Below are 23,134 nucleotides of genomic sequence, written 5' to 3'. Positions count from 1 at the left end.
GAGCAATCATGTAGTGATTATTTTCATCAACAGAGGGGGCTGTGAGTTATAGGCTACTGACTACTTGAATACTGAATACTGAATACTTGGTCAAGCGCCGCTACTTTAGCAATGAAGAACCTGGACGAGACAAGGCCTAAACAAAGAAGGGTTTTTTTGTTTTTTTTAGTAATTGGAACTCTCGCACATTCACAGATAGATTACCTGCTCGTTGCAAACAATGGAAGCTAACTGTGTGAAATTACAGCCCAAAATGAATGGATTAAAATAATAATAATAATAATAATCATCATCAACTAAACAATAAAACTTGCAACAATTATAGAATGAACACATTATTTGTGCCTAAAATTTAATTAGGGTAGTAAAAATTAATTTCCAAAAGCACAACACTTTAAATAAGTAAAGAAAAATTGTAATTAGTCTACATAAAACTATAATTATTTATTTAATATAATATTGATATGGAACACACAACAATTAAAAAATTAGAGATAACAAGATCAACTGAGATTTTAGTGATATTTAAAACCATAGGAAAATATCCTCAGTTTCCATTTTAGAAATCTGGTCAACATAATAGTGAAGCTGTAAGTTTAATTGCTTTAAAATCACCAGCCTACTGCTAATGTAGCTCTTCCATAGCAAAACTATTTTATTGGTTGGTAAGTTGCTATTTTTATGTAGTAACTTTTTTTTTATGTCTGTGTAATTCTGCAACTCTGTTTGGTGTGTTATCACAGGAAGTTCATTCTGGTGTCTGTTGGACATCGTGCCCATTAAGAATGAGAAAGGGGAGATGGTGCTTTTTCTCTTTTCATTCAAGGATATCACAGAAACAAAAGACAAGAGCCACCACAGCAGCAGAACTGATGGTACTGGCAACACTGAAAACATTAGTTTCACTAATCTTTTTAAATTTGGCAAAATAAATAGCCTAAAAATCATTTAGCATTGGTTTTCAGCGTTTTATAAGAAATAGCATGTTTGGAGCCTAGAAGGCACATGCACTATAGAATAAAAATTCTGTGAGATCTAAATTTAGCCCTTAGCTTACTTTTTAAAAGACTGGAAGATGAGCTTCCAGATGAAAAATATGAAATGAGAGCCAACATCACATGCCAAATGGCGTAAAAGGATAGTGTAATCAACAGTCTTTGATGTCACCCGTAGGAGCAGGGAAACGAGGTGGCGAGGAATGTCTTGAATATTCAGACCTTTATTTACAAAATTCAGTGATAGCTGGAGACAAGGTCACACACAGGTTGACATTTGAGATAGACGATCAGACTGGACACTGAGGCAGGGAAACACAGGGCTTATGAATAGGGCTGGGTATCGTTCAAAAATTTTCGATACCGGTACCAATACCGATACCTTGAGTTCGATACCGGTTCCTGAACGATACTTTTTTCGATACCAGTTTTAATAAGATTACATTATCTCAAAAAAATCTTTTTTAATGTTGATATTTATACAGACTCAAAGCCTCATCTCCTGAGCCACTGCACAAAGAACAAAATATATCCAACACAATAAATAAATAATTTTAATAAAGTTCAAATTGTTTTCAGTTTACACATCTGTTAGGCTACGTTTACATTAGTGCGTGTTCATTTTAAAACACATCAACACTTCTAGGTTGTTAAAGACTTCAAGAAATGTAAAATCTTCATCCACTTTCATAAGTGGGTGTTTTATTTTCTTTCACCATATGTTTTATTGTTATTAAATTCTGGTGTAGTATGTCTAATTATTTGAATGCATAAAAACAACTTAGTTTATTTAAATGTATTCTTAAAATAGCCTTATGAAAGGTTTTATTTTTCCTCAGAAATTCTGTGTTCTGTATCTGGTTTTCAAATGAAGACATAAAACATTAATTTAATTTCTTTAAATTATTGAAAATTAAAGTTTATTTATTTTGGCAAACAAAGGGGGTTTACTATTAAAATAAAAAAATGGAATAACTGTTGTGTGATAATTTCTAAAAAAAATAATAATAATAAAGTTTTAATCATTTTAATAGTAGCCTAGTAGTAGCAGTATGTACTGTCCGCTGAACAATATTAATATATTTCTGCTGCAGTGTCTTCCAAGTTAAACCGAACTTTTATTTTGACGGGTTTCCGGGAATACCTTTACAGTTCTGTGTGTATATGATATGACGCAAGTTTTACTCGAATCAAACGGTAAAATGCTCATTAATTGACTCTCACAGCAGTTCTGCAGATGTTGTTCATGTGTTTATGTCCTCATTTAGTTAGGCGGCAGATGCTGAAATGACCGCGAGCGTCACGCGAGCTTCAGTCTGTGTGTAGTAAACAAACTGCGCGATATAGAGAGCAGACTGCTCCGTACGCTTTATAATCGCTCTCGCGGATGTCAAACACTGATCTATCAGCGCCGCGCCGCTTCTAGTCAAACACATCTAGTGCTGCAGGATTATTGGCTCACTGACGGTGATGAGATTAACCCCTTAGGTATCGAAATTTGGTACCGAACGACAAGACGTTTTTCGATACTCGGTGGTATCGAGGCAATTCGGTCGGTGCCTAAAAAGTATCGAACTCGATACCCAGCCCTACTTATGAACACAGGGAAATCAACAAGGAAGAACAGAAATAGGTGCGGGGCAATTAAACGCAGGGCTAGGAACAAATTAACTAATGGCAGGGAACGAGGACAGGAACAGGAAGGCCAAAAATTGACACAGGGGGGGAAACAAGGCACAGGACTGACATTACGCCCCCCTCCGGAAGGCGTATCCTCACGCCATATACCATCCAATGGGGAGGGGGGGTGGGCGCTCTGGAGGCCTCCAGGGACCAGGGGGCAGGGCTACCGGCCTCCAGAGCGGGACCCGTTCTGGGAGCCATGGCGGGACAGGAGACTCGGGAGGCCATGGCGGGTCCGGGGACTCGGGAGGCCATGGCGGGACTGGAAGGTCGGACGGCCATGGTGGAGCAGGGAGCTCGAACGGCCATGGTGGATCAGGGAGCTCCATGGCCTTGGCCCTTGGCCTGGCCACACAGGTCGTGGCTATATGCCCCCCCCCAAAAAAAATTCTTGGGGAAGTTCCCCTCTGGGGGCCATTGAGGAGGATCGGGCTCTGTGGGGCGCTCTTGAGGAGCGGGCTCTGGGGAACGCTCTGGAGGACGCTCAGGCGGAGCGGGCACTGGGGGGCGCTCAGGAGGAGTGGGCTCTGGGGGGGGCGCTCAGGAGGAGCGGGCTCTGGGGGGGGCGCTCAGGAGGAGCGGGCTCTGGGGGGGCGCTCAGGAGGAGCGGGCTCTGGGGGGGGCGGACACTTGGCGGCGCTCTGACACCACGGATTCCCGGGGATCGGGAACGGCACTCCTGGCCGTGGTCCGAGAACTGGATTCTCGGGGTTCGGGATTGGCACTCCTGGCCGTGGTCTGAGAACTGGATTCTCGGGGTTCGGGATCGGCACTCCTGGCCGTGGCTTGAGAACTGGATTCTCGGGGTTCGGGATCGGCACTCCTGGCCGTGGCTTGAACACTGGATTGGGCGCTCTGACAGCGCGGATTCAAGGAGGCGCTCAGGAAGCGTGAATTCACTGGGGCGCTCGGACAGTGCAGATCCTCTGGGGCACTCGGAAAGCACAAAGTCTCTGGGGCGCTCAGGCAGCGTGGACACTTGGGGGCGCTTGGGCAGCGCGGACTCCTGGGGGCGCTCGGGCAGCGCGGACCCCTGGGGACGCTCGGGCAGCGCGGATTCGCGGGGGCGCTCTGGGTTGAGGACAGAGGCGGTGCTGGGAAGAGTTGGGTGGCCGGAACATTTGGTAGGGTATGTGGAGGGTCCTGGCGAGAGGTGAGCTGGTGAGGCCGGGTTGTTTTCGGGTTGGGTTGGATGAAGATCGTTCTGAAATTCTTCGACTTAATTAATGTTACTTACATTGAGGACATGATTGATCAGCTCGATCAGGGAAAAACTGGACATGGGAAGATCGCAGCTGATGACATCCTCATCCAACCCTAACCGAAAACAGGCACCGAGCGAGGCATCAATCCAGCTCACCTGGTTGGAAAGCTCTAGGAATTCCTCTACATACCTCACCAACTCCCGACCATCCTGCCGCAGGCACCAAAGCCTATCTTCAGCCGTGGTCATGTTTTCGGTCCAGTCTTCTGTCACATCACACGTAGGAGCAGGGAAACGAGGAGGCGAGGAACGTCTTTAATATTCAGACCTTCATTTACAAAATTCAGTGATAGCTGGAGACAAGGTCACACACAGGTTGACATTAGAGACAGACGATCAGACTAGACACTGGGAACAAATTAACTAATGATGACAGGGAACGAGGACAGGAACAGGAAGGCCAAAAATGGACACGAGAGGAGGGGGAAACAAGGCACAGGACTGACACTTACACCTAGACCATTTAAAATTTTTATAATTTTTAAACTCTCTAGGCTGTAAATGTTATTTTCATTTTGTGCAGATAATAAGCCATACAAAAGGACCACTAGGAACTCTCATTTCAGTAAAGCCAGAAGGAGGGGTCACACCATGATTTTCCAGGTAACCAGCCAGTTTACCCGTGACAGCAAAAACGATGTCAACTTAAGCCAGGTGAGTAAATGTATGAATTACATACACTAAAACTATGAAAGTTAATTAAAACTCGTTTTGTAGTAATAATTTCTCACGGAAGGGCCATTGCAAATGCTAGGGGTGTAAATTGGATGTTAAAATAATGGAAAAAAAATCAAGTTGCACGAGATTATCTTTGATGACAGCTCACAATTGGCTTGTGCATTGACAACAGTCAAGAGAGCCTTTCCCATATTCCCATTAAGAGATAAACAACAAAATTAGTTTAATTTACTTGTGTGATATCCAGACAACCTCAGTTCTAATCAATTTGTTCTACTTGTCCATTCTTTTCTTTTTCCCCCTGAAATAATCTGTGCAAATAGATGGCCTTTTAACATTTCTTTAACATTTCTTTTTTATCATGAGATTGTGAGTTATGGCTACTGTAAAGCACAGGATCTATGCAGGATCCCATTTTCCGGTGACCTTTTGACTCAAGAAATGTTCAAACAGTGTGGAAGGTGCAGGCCAGAAGTATAAAGTATGTCTAATCCTCCATGTCACATGGCCACTGCAGAACAGGAGGCCAGATTGGCAGGTCACATTTCCGTTCGCTCCTGTGAACAGATGGTCATGTTTTCAGCACAACTTCACTCTCAGCAGAGCCACCTGCCTTCGCTCCATCACACTCCAAAAGACTGAGAGAAAAATAGGCAAACAAGAGCATCTCAAGCAGGGCTCAACAATAAGGATTTTTTTTACAGTGAATGTGTCCTACACATATTTTTACTTGCTCCATCACAAAAAGCGATACATTTTTCTCTTAGCACCATGTTTGTGCCAGAAAATGTTATGTATTTTTTTAATAAATCATAATTTACTGTAATAGCTGGAAATAATAGCTGGGGGGTATGGTTTTAGGATCTCTTTGGGCTGTGACTTTCAGCATTCACTTGGGTGGTTTGTGGCCAAGTGTGAAGCTTCGAGAATGAGAGTCAGCTCCTGAGGCCATGGTTATCAGCTGGAAAAGTGTAGACTGATCAAGATCAAGCAGGAAGGGAGTGAGATGCTTCCCTAAGCAGAGGAGTTCATGTTTCCTCCGCACAGTGTCTGGGCTGAGGGCAAAGCTTGAATATCCGGGAGAGACTCGGAGTACAGTCACTGCTCCTCCGCATTGAAAGGAGCCAGTTGAGGTGGTCCAGGCATTTGGTTAGGATGACTCCCGGACACCTCCCAGTGGAGGTGTTCCAGGCACGTCCAACTGGGAAGAGACCCCAGGGGAGACCCAGGACATCCTGGAGGGATAATATTTCTCCTGGTTTGGGAATGCCTTGGCATCCCACAATAACCTGGAGGAAGTGGCCAGGGAAAAGGACATATGGGTGTCCTTACTCAGCCTACTGCCAGTGATTGGAGTGATGTTATCATGAGGATCCAGGTTCCAGTCCCATCTCATTTACACTCTTCCACACCTACCTTCTGGTCTACTGTCCTGTAAATAAAGGCAAAAAGCCGGTTACACTTTATTTTAAGGTGTCCCTTTTACAGTGTAATTATACATTTAAGTACTGAGTAATATTAATTACTTGCAGGTAATAATGCTTAATTTATTGTTATTATAATAGTAAGTACATGTAACGTGTGTAACAAGGACACCTTAAAATAAAGTGTTACCAAAAAGCCCATTAAAATTATAAAATTCAGCCTTTCCTAGTGATGAGATCAAGCTTTTCAAGTCATTGTTGCGATTTTGACAAAGCCCAATACAGTATATGTCAGCTAGCTAGATGTTTAAAGCTTACATTTCACTGCTGGTTAGATGTTTACTTACAAGTAAGCTAGATGTTTACTTACATTTCACTGCTGGTTATACTCAGTATAATTGTGTATGTAACGAATAAAAAAAAATCTTAAATTCTTGAAAGCTTTAGTGTCATTGTCTGTGAGCCGCAAAAGCTAACCATCTGTACTAACAATCTGTAAATATCTTCAACTAAGTCATTTTTTCTTTGTAGAAATTTAAAATGTGACAATTACAGACATCCCACCACTCCCATAACATTCGGGATTCTCCTACATATAGTTAGCGGCCCCCTAATGCACACAAATTATATACAATCGGAACTCGAGTGAGCAAGCTAGCAAGAGAAAAGCTCCGTTTCTAGGGTATGAAAGTGCATTTTTTTGACGATCCAATCACAAGCTGTCAGCTGAGAAGTGTTTAGCATTTCCAGCTGGTAAACATGCGTTTCACGAGTTCGCCTGCCCATCCAGTCCTAATAGTTAATGGTAAACAAACTTGGCTTGCTGTCCTCAACAGTCTGGAACCTGAGGGTCGGCTTGAGCCCCGAGTTTAACCCCCCCCCCCACCCCAACCCCCATTGAGGATCTACATAGAGAGAGAATAACACAAATAGAGGAGGAGGTGGAGGGATGGCGGAAGAATTGTTTCTGGGACGGTGCAATGACTGCTGCTTATATAGGTTTGACTAGCCTGAAGGATTACGCTCCTCCCGAACCTGTTTAAAACTTCATTTTGAATCCGTCTCCTCTGACCACTTGTGTTCATATTTCGTCACACTCTATATAAATTTCGTGGGAGCGCTAAGTGCAGCGCACAAATACTATTGAATGAACCAAACCGGGTAACACAGCTTACGAGAGAGCAACTGAATAAGGGAGGACAGCTGTGCTTTTTGGTGCTAATGTTATTTAAATTGAAATTAGCTGACTAGTACTGTATCTGTTATGGTGCTACTCTTTTTATGTACTATGTGATGTGGCTAATCTCAGATTAAATTATATAAAAATATTGAATTATAAATACACTTCAAGCAGTGTCCTAAACAACATTTTACTATATCACAGAACACAATATCTTCATAGAGACTATTTAAGGCATGAGGTTCTGATGTGTGTTCAGTGACATCATGGGTCTATTCTTTAATCTTAATGAAGAGTGTGGCGGATGAGTGCATGGAGGATTAGAAACCACATGATTTGCTGCCTCAAACTAATCATGACCAAAATCCATGAGCTTGACCCTTGCCCTGACCTCTGTGATGTAAATGTTAAATTAAAGAAACACCAAGATTTATCATCTGTCATGCAATGTCCTTGCAGATAAAGATGAAACTTAGTTTCCTGTTATTTTCTGAATAATAACAGATTATTCTGTCAGTTCTGCTTCACTATTCCTTTCAATAATCAAAGACACTTACTGTTGAAACTTTACTAAAACAGTATGTCAGTAAATAATTTTTTTGTGACTTTTGAACAGGATATTTATGGCAGAACTTGCCTTTATTTATCAGGAATTTATTGGGTTGTCAAATTGTCTTTATATGACTTTTGGGAGTGGTTGTAAAATATGAAGAGAGAGTCAGTATGATATTTGGGATGAGAGCTGGGACATTTATAAGGGCTCTAGTCAGATGTTTTTTTTTAATTATTATTTTAGAACATTTATGCTTTGTAATCACAGGAATAAATTGGATTTTAAATTATATGCATACTTAATGAATTCTAACGAGTCAATGTTTAAGAAGAGCAAACGCATGTGAGGTTACTGTAGTATTTTCCTCATGAGAAACATATGAGAATCATAGAAATCTTCTTGCTACCTTGAAGAATTTGAGATATTAAAAGAGAACTCATCTCTCAGTTTCTTTGCTCTCATTCCTTAATCTGTGCCTCTCTCCCTCAGGACATGTTTGAAAAACCATCACTGCCTGAGTACAAAGTGGCAGCAGTCCAGAAGTCTCGATTCATCCTGCTGCATTATAGTGTGTCCAAGGCATTGTGGGACTGGATGATTCTACTGGCTACATTCTATGTTGCTGTGACTGTGCCATACAATGTGTGTTTCACAGCGTACAGCGATGTGGAGACTGCAGGCAGGAGCACAATAGTTAGCGACATCGCAGTTGAAATGCTCTTTATTCTGGGTGAGTCTACTCAATGAAAGAACCTTCGAGTGACCTTGATGGTTTACACATAAACACAAAACTTCAGTTACCACCTGTGATATAAGTATATATACTTCAAAAAGAGACTCAAAAAATGAGGCTTTCCAAGAAAATGTCATTGATCTACCTTCTCTTTCAGACATCATTCTTAACTTTCGCACCACTTACGTGAGTCAATCAGGACAGGTGGTGTACGAGCCTCGCTCGATCTGTCTACATTACGCTACCACATGGTTCTTTGTGGATCTGGTGGCCGCACTGCCCTTTGACCTGCTCTATGCATTTAACATTACTGTTGTAAGTTCACGTGTGAATGTAAAAAACTTTTTTCCAATAATATAGCTTATTTAAAAATAGTAGGATTGGGAGGGTATGATGGTTCAAAAGAAATCTCCAGAGGTCATTTACAAAAAAGTTATGTAATGATACCATTATCTACATACAGTATATGTGCCATGGTACAGAATGGTTCCCATGTTTTTAGTTTAGTTTTAGGTTTTTATTTGGAAAATTAAAGTAAATTATGTGATTACAAGGTATTATTATTATTTACATAGGCTATTGACACACACATGTTTGTGCTTGTTCAAGACATCTCTAGTGCACCTGCTGAAAACTGTGCGATTGTTGCGTCTGTTAAGACTGCTGCAGAAGTTGGACAGATACTCGCAGTACAGCGCCATGGTACTAACGCTGCTCATGTCGATGTTTGCTCTGCTGGCTCACTGGATGGCCTGCATCTGGTACATCATCGGGCGCAAAGAGATGGAGACCAATGCCAATGGAGCCTGGGACATTGGTGAGATATTCACACATTCTGATAAGTCAAATAAATCTTTAAAAGAGCTGCTTGGTGTTCTTAACAAGTTAAATGGGAGGTTCCCTTGAAAAGTCTCACAGAACCAGATCATGCTGTTTAGGGGCAGCTTTCACTAGCTTCACAAATCACAAAAATAGACGAGCGAAAAACAATAACTCCTCACACAGCTGTACAGAAAGCATAAGCAGAAAATTAGTTTGTGATCTCAATGTTGATCTGTCTAGAAGGTTCCATTTGTTTAACAGACATAACTCAAAGTGAAATACAGTTCTGTAATGGAAACATGGAGCATGTAACATATGCTGCAGTGAATTCCAAACAGTTGAGAGCTGTCCTTCTTGTTCTGTAAAGAAATCGGTAACACTTTAGAATACTGTTTCTTACTTACTGCATAACTAATAAGGAATTATTGAAGAACTAACAGGTAATTATTCATTAACGCTTAACTCACTACTGTTAAAGGGGTCCTATTATGCTCTTTTACAAAGTCTTGATTTTGTTTTGGGGGTGTACTAAAACATGCTCTCATGTTGGAGTGGACTTTGAGATTTGTAACTTTGTAGATCGTTTTATGTCCAAACATACACACTACACACTGACTAAAATTCAAAAAGTGAAAAAGCATAATAGGACCCCTTTAACTACTAAGATGTGCTTACTAATCAGTATGTAATACAATTTTATGATTGTGTTAAGTAACAGCTAGCTAATCAGTAACTAATGTATTCTGTCATACCTACTGAAGAACTACTATAATTATCTACTAGTTAAGGTTAAGAAAAATAACTATGAAATAACTACTACTGAACAGTTATACGCAAATAGTCACTATAATAATCAGGTTGTGGCCCACAAATCAAGTACTTGAGTAAAAGTACAGATACCCCAATAAAATATTACCCCAGTAAAATTATAAGGTCTATCCATTTTCAAAATTACTTGAGTAAAAGGAAGATTGCAAAGTACTACTACAGTAGCAACTTTGTTACAGTCCACTACTACTATTATTAGCCTATAATGGAAAGGAAATATGCATTTTGTTTGCTGCACACCAATATATATCAAATGAAAGCTCTTGATGAGCTCTTTCTATTGGCAAAAGTATACTGTTATCCATGAGTGTACAAATTTCTATAATGAACAATTGAAATCAGTGCACAAAGTCAGATCAACCTATGGTAAATTTTTGTTTTGGCCCTCCTGTAAAGTTGGTGAAATGTCACTTACGCCTTCTTGGTTCCCTATCAGTCGGTCACTCCGAGTCACGTCGGTGACCGACGAATTGGGATCTCGCTTAGAGAGACCAATCCCCTACGAGACTATCTAAACAAGCCAATGCACATTGGCATGCTATTATTGCATCCAGCTGCCGCTAATCACAGCGTGAGTATAAGTAGGCAGCGGATGCAGCGCATATTCAGCTTTTCGCTTCGGAGCCAAGCATTCTTCGTTCTGCTCCTGACCAACTCTTCAACAGGTGTCTGCAAGTCAGTGTGTTGGTGTTACGGCGCGTCAGCGGCGGTGGTCTCCTTCTGTCGAGTGGGTTGCACACATCGGATTGCACTACCCTCTGATTGTGTTGCAAGCGGCCATCTCCCCTGTGCGCTTCGGCACACTAAAAGAGTGCTTTTCTCTAAAAGAGCATTCACGGGTGGAACGTCTTTTTAAAGACGCGTCTTTTTCAAGATGCCTTTCCACCCGTGCGTTTCTGGATGCGGTCGTTACCTGGCGCCGGGCGATGGTCACGATTGTTGCCTCTCGTATCTGGGCTTTGATCACGCTGAGGCAGCCTTCGTGGACGAGTCATGCTCTCACTGCGGGAGGATGACCGTCGCGGAGTTGCGGACCAGGCTCCGTTTCCTATAAGTGCCCGTGCCCCTGCCTAGATCTAGGGCTCCTCCTGGCGGCAGCCGGGGGACCACTACCTCTGACAGTGGCCGGACTGGTCTGACGGTGACAGTGAGGAATTCCCCTCAGGGGGGGGTTCTTCCTGCCACCGGCACTTCGCAGCCTGTGGAGCTGCCAAGGGAGCATGCTGGACCCTCTCATGGAGTACCAGCTGTATCCTTTGGTGCTCCCCTCGGCGACCAGATGTCAATCGCTGCGTCGGAGGGTGAGTCGGACCTCTCTGGAGGTCTGGTGGTTCGTCCTCCCTCACCACCCTTGATGGTGGGGTAGCGCGGGGGTATACGGGCATCCCGCCGGTGGAGTGGTCGGTTGCGATGCAATTGTGTCCGACTACTGTTACCACTTGGCGTGGGGTTCCGTTGCTCCCCTCCCAGGCCTGTAGGCACTCGTCGGCCCTGACCGGCAGTGCGTATACGGCTTGTGGTGAAGCTGCTTCCTCCTTACACGCTATGGCGTTGTTGCAGGTTCATCAGGCTAAGGCACTGAGAGACCTGCACGAGGGTGGTCACGCCGCTGGGGCTGCTTCATATGAGACCGCTTCAACACTGGCTCCATGGCCGAGTCCCGAGGTGGGCGTGGCAGCGCGGCACTCACCGGGTCCAAGTCACACCGGCCTGCCGCCGAACCCTCACCCCGTGGTCAGACCTCTCGTTTCTGCGGGCGGAAGTGCCCCTGCAACAGGTCTCCAGGCATGCTGTGATTTTCACGGATGCCTCCACCACCGGCTGGGGTGCCACGTTCGATGGGCTTGCAGGGGTGGTGATGGAGCAGTGGATAAGACACATGCCTTTGGTGTGAGAGACCCGGGTTCGAATCCACTGTGAGACACCAATGTGTCCCTGAGCAAGACACTTAACCTCCTAGTTGCTCCAGAGGCGTGCGACCTCTGACATATATAGCAATTGTAAGTCGCTTTGGATAAAAGCGTCAGCTAAATGAATAAATGTAAATGTAAAATGTGTCGGGGGTTTGGACGGGCCCCCAACTGTACTGGCACATCAATTGCCTAGAGTTGCTAGCGGTACGTCTGGCCTTGATCCGTCACAGAAGGCGTTTACGAGGCAAACACGTACTGGTCCGCACGGACAACACTGCGACCTTTGCGTACATCAACCGACAAGGTGGTCTGCGCTCCCGTCGCATGTCGCAACTCGCCCGCCACCTACTCCTCTGGAGTCAGAAGCATCTGAGGTCGCTTCGTGCCATTCAGATTCCGGGCTTGCTCAACCGGGCAGCCGACGAGCTGTCACGAGCTGCGCTCCCCGGAGAGTGGAGACTCCATCCCCAGACGGTCCAGCTGATTTGGAGACATTTCGGACCCGCTCAGGTAGACCTGTTTGCGTCTCTAGAAACCTCTCATTGCCAGATGTTTTACTCCCTGACCGAGGGAACACTCGGCATGTATGCACTGGCACACAGCTGGCCGCGGGGCCTTCGCAAGTATGCGTTTCCCCCAGTGAGCCTTCTCGCACAAACAATATGCAAGATCAGGGAGGACGAGGAGCAGGTCCTGCTCGTGGCGCCGTACTGGCCCACTTGGACTTGGTTCTCAGAACTGATGCTCCTCGTGACAGCCCCTCCTTGGCAGATTCCTCTGAGGAAGGATCTACTGACTCAGAGACGGGGCACCTTATGGCACCCGCGTCCAGACCTCTGGAAACTACATGTCTGGTCCCTGGACGGGACACGGAGGTTCTAGGTGACCTACCCCAAGGGGTAGTTGACACCATCACTTCGGCTAGAGCGCCGTCCACGAGACAGGCCTACGCCTCGAAATGGAACCTGTTCGTCGAGTGGTGTTCTTCTCACCAAGAAAACCCCCGAAAGTGCCCGATCAGAGTTGTGCTTTCCTTTTTGCAGCAGGGGTTGGAGCGAAGGCTGTCCCTCCACCCTTAAAGTCTATGTGGCTGCGATTGCTGCCAACCATGACCCCGTGGAAGGGATGTCGGTGGGTAAGCATGACTTGGTCATCAGGTTCCTTAGGGGGGCAAGAAGGTTAAATCCTCCACGGCCCCCCTCTATACCCTCTTGGGACCTGTCTCTAGTGCTCAAAGCACTACAGCAGGCCCCATTTGAGCCTTTGCAGTCAGTTGAGCTGCAGTTTCTTTCAATGAAGACTCTGCTCCTGCTTGCATTGGCCTCCATCAAGAGGGTAGGGGACCTGCACGCATTTTCGGTCGACGATTCGTGCCTAGAGTTTGGGCCGGCTGACTCCCAGGTAATCCTGAGGCCCCGGCCTGGCTACGTGCCCAAGGTTCCCACTACTCCCTTCAGGGACCAGGTGGTGAGCCTGCAAGCGTTGCCCTCGGAGGAGGCAGACCCAGCCCTTGCTTTGCTTTGTCCCGTCCGAGCGCTAAGATGCTACGTTGACAGGACACAAAGCTTCAGGACCTCAGACCAGCTCTTTATCTGTCACGGAGGCCGGCAGAAGGGGAAGGCCGTCACCAAGCAGAGGATGGCCCACTGGATAGTGGACGCCATCACCCTGGCTTATCAGGTACAGGGTGTGCCCTGCCCGTTCAGGTTGAGAGCTCACTCAGGTTCTATAGCCTTTGTGTGGAACCGGTTTCCTCCTGTGTTCTCACCTCAAACGGGTAGAAGCCTGAGAGGTTCCGTTTCGGGTCGGCTTGCTAAAACTGCTCCAGAGAGTCCGTACTGTAGACCCTGTCGAGTTCCTCCGTCCCCTCGGCAGTCCGATGTGGCGGAGCATCTGACGCTAGGCCCTCACTTGTTGAATCCATCAGAACCGGTAGAGGGCTGGGTTCCATATGAAAGCCCTTATTGGACCCCATATGTGTATAATCCACGGTGCAGCCTGAGAGCCCGTGTTTCCCCGGCAGGTCTTCTGCCAAATTCCATGAGGTACAAATTCCTCTAATTTTCCATATGCACCTAAAGGTTGATCATATGCGTAGTTGCTCCGGACCTCCTTCGGGAACGGCGAGCTTCCGCAGCGTCCGGTTCCAGTTGGAACGGGTACGCTTTTTCCCAGTGTTATCCAGTTTTACTGAGTGGGTAGTGCCGTGGTTACAGTAGCTGGTTTTCTGTGCTAGCCTTGACCTGCGCCAAAAAATAGGGGCTCAGGAAGCTTTCACAGGACACTGGAAGGGACAGTATCCGTGGCCCTTTGGTAGGGATCCCAATTCGTCGGTCACCGACGTGACTCGGAGTGACGACTGATAGGGAACGTCTCGGTTACGTATGTAACCTTCGTTCCCTGAAGAAGGGAACGGAGACGTCACGTCCCGTCGCCACGGCTGCTGTACCACCGCTGAGGCTCCTCAGCGAAAACCTGAATATGCGCTGCATCCGCTGCCTACTTATACTCACGCTGTGATTAGCGGCAGCTGGATGCAATAATCGCATGCCAATGTGCATTGGCTTGTTTAGATACTCTCGTAGGGGATTGGTCTCTCTAAGCGAGATCCCAATTCGTCGGTCACCGACGTGACGTCTCCGTTCCCTTCTTCAGGGAACGAGGGTTACATACGTAACCGAGACATTCTCACCCCTTATGTTTTTGCCTGTATGGTAAATAATGCTTTGTGCACATGTTCTGTAGGAAATCTGCTTCGGAAAGGAACCCCAACTCCACTGTCTTGCCATAACTATCCAACTTACTACAGATACAGTACTCTCTGTAAAATGGTGGTTTGTTAAGTAATTAATTAATTTATTTATTTATTTACCGAAAACACTGGGATGAAGCTGTTGGATCATATTTGTTGTTTTGTTTTTTAGTCTTGGGTAGTTTTTGTGTTGTGTTAACGCCAAAGTAAACACAGGGAAGTTAACTGCAGTTTAACTGAGCCCAGCTCCCGCACGAGTAATTCATTCTTTATTAATTACTAAAGCTTTCACTATATTTTCACTTTAGAACAGGCATACTGTTTCAGGTTCGAAATAAGTCCTGCATAATTATTTGATCATTCTTTATTAATTAAAAATGAGTTCCCTATATTTTCACTTTAGAATACTGTTTCAGGTTCTAAGTAATTCTTGTGGAATTATCTAACAATTCTTTATTAATTACTAATGGGTTCCAAATATTTTCACTTTAGAATAGGTGTACTGTTTCAGGTTCAAAATAAGTCCTGGAGAATTATTTGATAAATTCTTTATTAATTACTAATGGGTTACCTGTATTTTCCCTTTACCTCAGTCCTTGCCTTACATACAGGAGTTGAATTAATGATAATATGGTATATGCTGAGGAGGCACACATACAGTACTGTATATAAAATATAAAAACTAAGGTAAGTTATCGCAAGGCACTGGAGTGGTGGTGGGGTTCCTATCGGAAGCTGATTTCTTACAGTAAAAAAGGTGGGGGGAGTGAATGTCTAGCGCTCTCTCCACCCTCAATACCACAACTGAGGTGCCCTTGAGCAAGGCACCGAACCCCCAACTGCTCCCCGGGCGTCGCAGCATAAATGGCTGCCCACTGCTCCGGGTGTGTGTTCACGGTGTGTGTGTGTTCACGGTGTGTGTGTGTTCACTGCTGTGTGTGTGCACGTTGGATGGGTTAAATGCAGAGCACGAATTCTGAGTATGGGTCACCATACTTGGCTATATGTCACTTCACTTCACTTTTCACTTTAGTTATTTTTCTTGAAAATTAACTAGTAGATAATTAATAGTAGTTCTTCAGTAGGTATGACAGATTACATTAGTTATTGATTAGCTAGCTGTTACTTAACACAGTCATAAAATTGTATTACATACTGATTAGTTAACACATCTTCCTTAGTAGTGAGTTAAGTGTTAATGAACCTGCTAGTTCTTCAATAATTCCTTATTAGTTATGCAGTAAGTAAGAAACAGTATTCTAAAGTGTTACCAAGAAATCTTTTCAAAAGATAACATTGTATAATGCACTAGTCTCCAATTGTGCCAATACCTACCAATTAATTTTAAAGATAGTGAGCATAATTGGCACTTTATGAATGTGTGTAGAGCCAAAAATAACCCAAAATGGAGAACCTTATATTAATAACCTTTTCCTTCAAATGTGAACCTTAAGAATGGCATGTAATAAGGGATGATCTTACATGAAACAAGTACTTTGTCCTAACTGTAGCAAAATTATTCCTAAGTTGTCTCATTTTGTATAGCTGGAAATTAAATTAAAAAACTAAAACCTGTGCAGGTGTTTAGCTAATCTAATTGTTTTGGCAGTATTTATTTTTTTAGATCTAGATTCTTATTTTATTATGGTATTACTGTACAAAGCTAATTTCTGTCTTGTTCCATTTTCTATGACCTGTAGGTATGTAGAATTTTGGTGGTGCTTGTCTGAATAAGAAAAGGGTTATTTTGTGCCAAAACAAAGGAAAATTATCCACAGGTGTGCCCACATAGACAAGTTTTTAAAAAGTATTGAGAAATGGGTCCTAGAGAGTCCAACTCAACTTGGTGACTATGTGCGCATTTAACAGTTAAGCGCGTACAAGCTATTTATCAGTTTTTGGCATTAAGCTAGGGAAGAGTGCCTCAGAACTGATGGTGGTTGTGTCTGCCATCACGCCGTTGGGGACTTTTGCATGAGACAAGATGTTTCTGCCACAACACAACTCATTTCACAGTAAATGTTGCCCCATACATTCTCCATCTCTGCTTTTGCTCTGAATTGGAGTCGCTAATAACATGCATTTGGAAATGTAACGTGCCAGGTTAACTTTTCCCATTTGCATAATTTCAAACAATTTTGTAAACAGAGCTTTTGCACCACATTTGTAATAAGAAGAATGTATATTGTTATCAGCTAAACAGAATCTGTAGTTTTCCTTTTTTTTTTTTTTTTTTTTTTTTTTGGCCTGTCAGTAACACAGATAACACATGACAGTACGTATGTGTAGTTATGCTATCATCATTCACAGCCTTTTTTTTTTTTTTTTTATATTATTTATTTTTTATTAATTAATTAAATTTTATATACCCTTTTATTTAACCATACTATGACCGACAAGACCAGGGGACAGAGGAAACAAGAGAGAGAAAAAAAAATAAATAAAAAAAAAAAAAAATTATAATAATAATAATAATAATAAAAAAAAAATAATAATTATAATTATAATGATAATAATAAAAATAATAATAATAATAAAAAAAAAAAAAAAAAAAAAAAAAAATTAAAAAATTGTGGATAAAGTCAACAGAGAAGGGGGAGAGAGAGAGAGGAAAAAACAAGACAAAAAAAAAAAAAACAGACAATTTGCTTCGATACCTGCTGACAAAAAGAGAAAACAACAGAAGACACAACAGAAGACACAACATCAGAGAAACTGCAGCAACAACCAACATCTGTATGAATCACAATAAATTCTAAATGTTAAATGTTATTGAGCAACACGCATAACTAATATTACAAAGTAAGTTTTGAAGCAACAGCAGATCAGAACAATGTGTGTCTGTGAGCACCCGTTTTTACACCAATGTGAATGCTTGAGTGTACACCTGTGTGTGTGAGCGCGCTTGTGTTCATAAGGTTCCTCCATGTAAATGTTTAATAGTGTGTGTGTGGGGAACAACAGCCCCATCCCGCAAGGCATGAAGCAGGCATGGAAGAGACCCAGGCCCCAAACATCCGGAGGCCCCCCAGGTCACGGGAATCTGTAGTTTTCCACCAAAATAGAAGTTTGGTTGTTTAATGTCGAAAGCAAAGAAATAAATATGAATAAATATTTGTAAATATAAATATTAGTATTGTAATTTTACTATAGTACTGTGCAAAAAAATATTATTATTATTCAATTCTATTATCATCATAATTTACATTATTTTGTGAATACAAATAAAAATTTGTAAAAGAAAAAAAAGAGTTCAGTGGTGCGTGGGGTAAAAGAGAAGGGGGGCAAGGTCGGGAGGGAGTTCAGCTTCCTGACAGCCTGATGGATGAAACTGTCCTTCAGTCTGCTGGTCCTGGCCTGGAGACTCCGCAGTCTCCTTCCTGATGGCAGCAGACTGAAGAAGCTTTGTGTCGGGTGGGTGGGATCACCAGCAATGCAGAGGGCTTTGACTTGCGGCAGGGCTCGTTGCAAGCACCATACCACACAGTGATGCAGCTAGTTAGAATGCTCTCGATGGTGCCTCTGTAGAAGTTGCACATGATGGGGACCGGGGCTCTGGCTCTTCTCAGTTTGCCGAGGAAGTAGAGTCGCTGCTGTGCTTTTACCCTTAAAAAGCAACTATTTCTATTGTAAGCAGAATGATTGTCTACGCAACATTATGAGATGTTCAAATCACAATCACAATGTTTAAAAAAAATAATTATCATATGGGTTTTTGGCCAAATCATGCAGCACTAACATGCAGATTGCAGATTGCAGCTAGTTAGAATGCTCTCGATGGTGCCTCTGTAGAAGTTGCACATGATGGGGGCCGGGGCTCTGGCTCTTCTCAGTTTGCCGAGGAAGTAGAGACGCTGCTGTGCTTTTACCCTTAAAAAGCAACTATTTCTATTGTAAGCAGAATGATTGTCTACGCAACATTATGAGATGTTCAAATCACAATCACAATGTTTAAAAAAAATAATTATCATATGGGTTTTTGGCCAAATCATGCAGCACTAACATGCAGATTGACATTAGTTTATTTCTTTCTGTCAGGCTGGCTACACGAGTTGGGCAGGCGTTTGGACATGCCCTATGTGAACAGTACAGTTGGTGGTCCTTCGGTTCGCAGTGCCTACATCGCCTCTCTGTATTTCACCTTAAGCAGTTTGACCAGTGTGGGCTTCGGCAACGTTTGTGCCAACACTGATGCTGAGAAGATTTTCTCTGTTTGTACTATGCTCATTGGAGGTAAGCAGTAACACGGTATTCTAGACCATTTATTTAATTGAATTAGCTTTCTGGAATACCTAATTCTCATTTTGTTTTGTGCATTCATTAATTCTCAGCATTTGTCACAGTTTTACAGTATTTGATAAGTGCTTACACATGATTTCTAGAAATATGTCCAATGTAATAATATGTCCTATAACTCTACAGACAAAACCTCAAAACACACACACAAAATGCAAAATGTCACACATTGCTTGCAACACTTCATTTAACTCTATTTTGCAGTATTCCCCATCTTTGTCTGACCATCCTTGACGGTCGTTGGTACTTTATGTGTTAAGAGACCCCTTTTAGCCTTTTGACATTTGCATATAATTCACAGACCTGGCCCCACATTCGAACTTTATATGGGTGCTAAATTGCCAATGGTTGTCCCCCCCCCCCCCCCCCCCCCCCCCCACTGTCAAAAGATGCTAAACAGATTGACTATCTTTTCTCTCCATCGGACTTCAAACTAATTCCAACTAAATGACCCTCAGTACCAGGCCTGGCTGACCAGTGGACTACCCCCCACGATTACATAACACACACAGAGACATTTCTTTATTTAGACCATATTTAATCCGTTACAAAGGTATCTGGTATATGCATGTGTTATTTGTATGTTTCCTTATTATATTAGCCTAGTTACCACTCGTTAATCGTATTAGTAAGCTCTAAACACTCGTATTCAAGTGTATGAATGTATCTCTGGTTTAATATCTTTTAGATGTCTCTTTCTTGATATCAAAATGATCTTCTCTTTATTTCTCAAACAATGATGTATACTATGTGATCGTGAAATGCATCATACTATTTTACTGTACTGTGGGAAAATTTACACCGATTTGCCAGAACACTCATAAAACATGCAAATGAGGTGTCAAGTGGGACAAAGAAACACTTTCCCGCTGAAACTATGTGCCTTGTTATTGGTCAAACTAACCAAAATGGGTGTTACAGGGAAACCAGATAAAACTTCTCCCACACCCAAAAGGCGAGGTCTTCTCTTTACTTTCGGTGCCCTGGAGACACACATATCACCTTGGAAATCTTCTGGCAGTTTTAAGTTCAGTAACTTTGTCGATTCACTTTGGACCAATCAACCCATGGCTGGAATGACAAAGCTTTCACACCTAAAGGAATTCATCAAGAATCTACGCATTGTACATGCACCAGGACATTTTACTCAGCACCAACAAAACCAATATGCAAGTAACTGCTTGTTAACTATTTAGATGCGCTTCTAGGCTTCGACTCCTTTTAAATAAGGTGATGTGATTCTCCGATGGTTCTAACAGGTTGTGTTTAGCTGATGTGTTTACCTGCCATTACATTATCTTCCTTGCGTTGGCATCTATGTGTGTATGTTTGTGTCTAGTTCGATGTTGCATGTTCCCCTGTAGTGTAGTTTAATAAACATACATATGTATTTACACTTGGTTGTCTGTGTCTGCTGCCCACAGAACGAGGTCACTTCAAACGTTCCGGTTTTGTTACATGCTCTATGAGCAATGTATTAGGGATGAAATAATTTTTCGTGGCCAGAGAAATAATTTTCCTTAGAGTCAATAGACGATTAAAACTGTCTGTACTGCGGACGAACAAATCATCTTATTGTACTATTAATGCTATACTTCCTGAAGATTAATATATAATTGATAACAACCCATTATGATTCATTATGTTCATCTCATTTTGAGCTAATTTGCTACAGTTTTGGTGGAGAATGTGGGGCAACGTTTTAAACGTTTCAGACTCAGTAACAATGATGTGTTTCTTATGTGTGTTTATTAAAACTGTCCAACTGTGTCTTTTTGTGAATGAATGTGTAGGCTACACGCCCACTTTCCGTGCCTTAACAGTTCTCGAGTTTCTCACTGAGAAACCAACCACTGTTAATGACTTAAAGGTGCCATAGAATGAAAAACTGTCTTTACCCTGGCATATTTAAATAATAACAGTTCTGTACATGGAAATGACATACAGTGAGCCTCAAACACCATAGTTTCCTCCTTCATATGTAAATCTCGTGATTAAAAAAGACCACTGAAAAACAGGCGAATCAGAACATAACACTGACTGTGATGCAACAGTCGGGATCACTACGCCCCCAACATTTGCATAAACCCGCCCTTGTTCTAAGCCGGCCGAACCATCAGAAGCTCTGCAGGTATTGTAAATAAACAAGCGCGGACAACAGCGAAAATAACAAAATAAATTTTATGTTCCAGGCCGTGCAGGGGGTGTGAAGTGCAGGGATGGGTTGGTGTCTGTATTCAGAAAGGCACACTGTATTCATAACGCGAGCCACTAAGGGACATGGTTAGCTCCTTGCTAGCGGTAGCCTGTTACAGTACATAAGATTTCACTCTCAGTAAGGAGAGATGAGGATGATGGCGAATGACTTACAGATCCTGAGCACCACTGACAAGCATTTGATCTTGTGAAATGTGTGGTAAGTACTGTTGCTCCATAATGTAAACATAGTTTGTGTGATCGCGTCTCTTGAAAGTGAAACTATAACGCGATCGATGGATCGTTCAAAAGCAGTTTCAATGCCTCGCATATTAATAACGGCTCCCTGATTCCCGCGTTTTATATACAGTATAATTACCCGACGATATAACTGCGAGAGAAAGTATTTAAGTATATATTTTCCTCCCTGTGCTTCCTTCCTGCTGATGAGCCGTACTGTGAAACAGCCAATCAGAGCAGGGCTCAACTTTGAGCAGCACTGTGAAACAGCCAATCAGAGCAGAGCTCATTATTATTCATGACCCTGCCAAATAAGCCAATAACAGACCGTTTCATTCTAGGGAGAAATCCTAGGGTTGTAAATGGACATGTAAAATCGTTTCTGGAGATTTTTTGCCCTTACCTAAGCCACATACCTTCTGTGTAGATATCAGAGAACAATTTAAAATACTGTATCAATGCATTCTATGGCACCTTTAAGTTAACGCCAGTTTATAAATTTGACCCTATAAAACAACCAAACCTTTTATAATGTGTCTTAATGCTATTTTATCTGCCCTAAATTGAGCGAAGAAAACCTCTTTTAGCGCGAAGAAGATAGCGAGCGATGTTCCTCGCTTATCTTAAAATGAAGGCCTTATTATGTATAGCTAGATTGATGCCATTGGTGTTCCAATGCCATACAACTAGACTATTACTCCCGTGGGTTTAATCATTAGCGTAGCTAACTAATGCATGCCCCCTCGCCCGATCACAGAGCAAAATTAATCTTAGAATACTGCAGGTCAGTATCGGATTAATGATAACTGGGAGTCCTAATCTTGATCAAGTAATTGTTGCAACAACCGCATAAGTCCCATATATCTGGCGAAGAAACCCCAGATCGGCAGCGCGTATGAATAGTTTTATATTAAGGTTATCTGATCTTGGGCGAAAAATTCCCACTTTCATTTTTGAACAGCATAAGCCCCATATCTGACTAGTAAATCTCAAATCGGCAGGGCATAGATTTTTAGATGAAATCTATTTAATATTGGGCAAAGAAAATCCCCACTTTCGTGTTTTTGTTTTAAACCGCGTAAGTCTCTCCTGAACAGATAAAATCTCTTCAGGACAATGGCTTAAGTTTTAACTGTGTAATGAAAAAAAAAAATCTCACTACAGTTTTTGGTACGTCGTCTGTTTATTGTTGTGTATCATTGCATTCATATTAATCCATTGATGTGATGCAATTGATGGTCGATTTAATCGTGTAATGCTTTGCCATTGTCTGTGAAGTGAACGCGCTGTGTAAGTTATGAATGAAGTGTGAACGACAGGTCATGACTGGCTGAGCGCGAGATTCCCATGCATGTTTACATCCGGTTCACATGCTTCGTGCACACCAGCTGTTAAGTGTGCATCGGTTTCTTAGCAACGTCTGACCCCAGAAGGAGATAACGAGCCCTTTCCGGTTCAAACTCAAGACGGCGCACACGTCACAGACTAATGTAAACAGACCACTGCATGTAGCCGAAGCTACCGCACTAACGGCCCTACATGGATAGAAGCTAAAGCCCCTTACCTCAGCTGTTAGC

The 23,134-nt window shown here is 42.8% G+C and overlaps 1 protein-coding gene across 2 annotated transcripts in view; it reads left to right on the top strand.

Moving 5' to 3' along the window:
* Positions 1 to 23,134, top strand: part of LOC306852451 (voltage-gated delayed rectifier potassium channel KCNH4-like) — a 57,206-nt gene that overhangs the window by 6,000 nt on the left and 28,072 nt on the right. For both annotated transcript variants that reach the window (XM_079389302.1, XM_079389303.1), the window contains exons 3-8: positions 744 to 875; positions 4,466 to 4,596; positions 8,267 to 8,507; positions 8,668 to 8,825; positions 9,120 to 9,327; positions 18,864 to 19,058. In XM_079389302.1, coding sequence (XP_079245428.1) covers positions 744 to 875; positions 4,466 to 4,596; positions 8,267 to 8,507; positions 8,668 to 8,825; positions 9,120 to 9,327; positions 18,864 to 19,058 — 1,065 coding nt within the window. The remainder of the gene's footprint in view (positions 1 to 743; positions 876 to 4,465; positions 4,597 to 8,266; positions 8,508 to 8,667; positions 8,826 to 9,119; positions 9,328 to 18,863; positions 19,059 to 23,134) is intronic.

The sequence above is a fragment of the Barbus barbus genome (assembly GCF_936440315.1).
Source record: "Barbus barbus genome assembly, chromosome: 32".
In the NCBI taxonomy this organism is placed as follows: domain Eukaryota; kingdom Metazoa; phylum Chordata; class Actinopteri; order Cypriniformes; family Cyprinidae; genus Barbus; species Barbus barbus.
The sequence above is the reverse complement of the archived record's forward strand: the minus strand, read 5'-3'. Positions and strand labels throughout refer to the sequence as shown.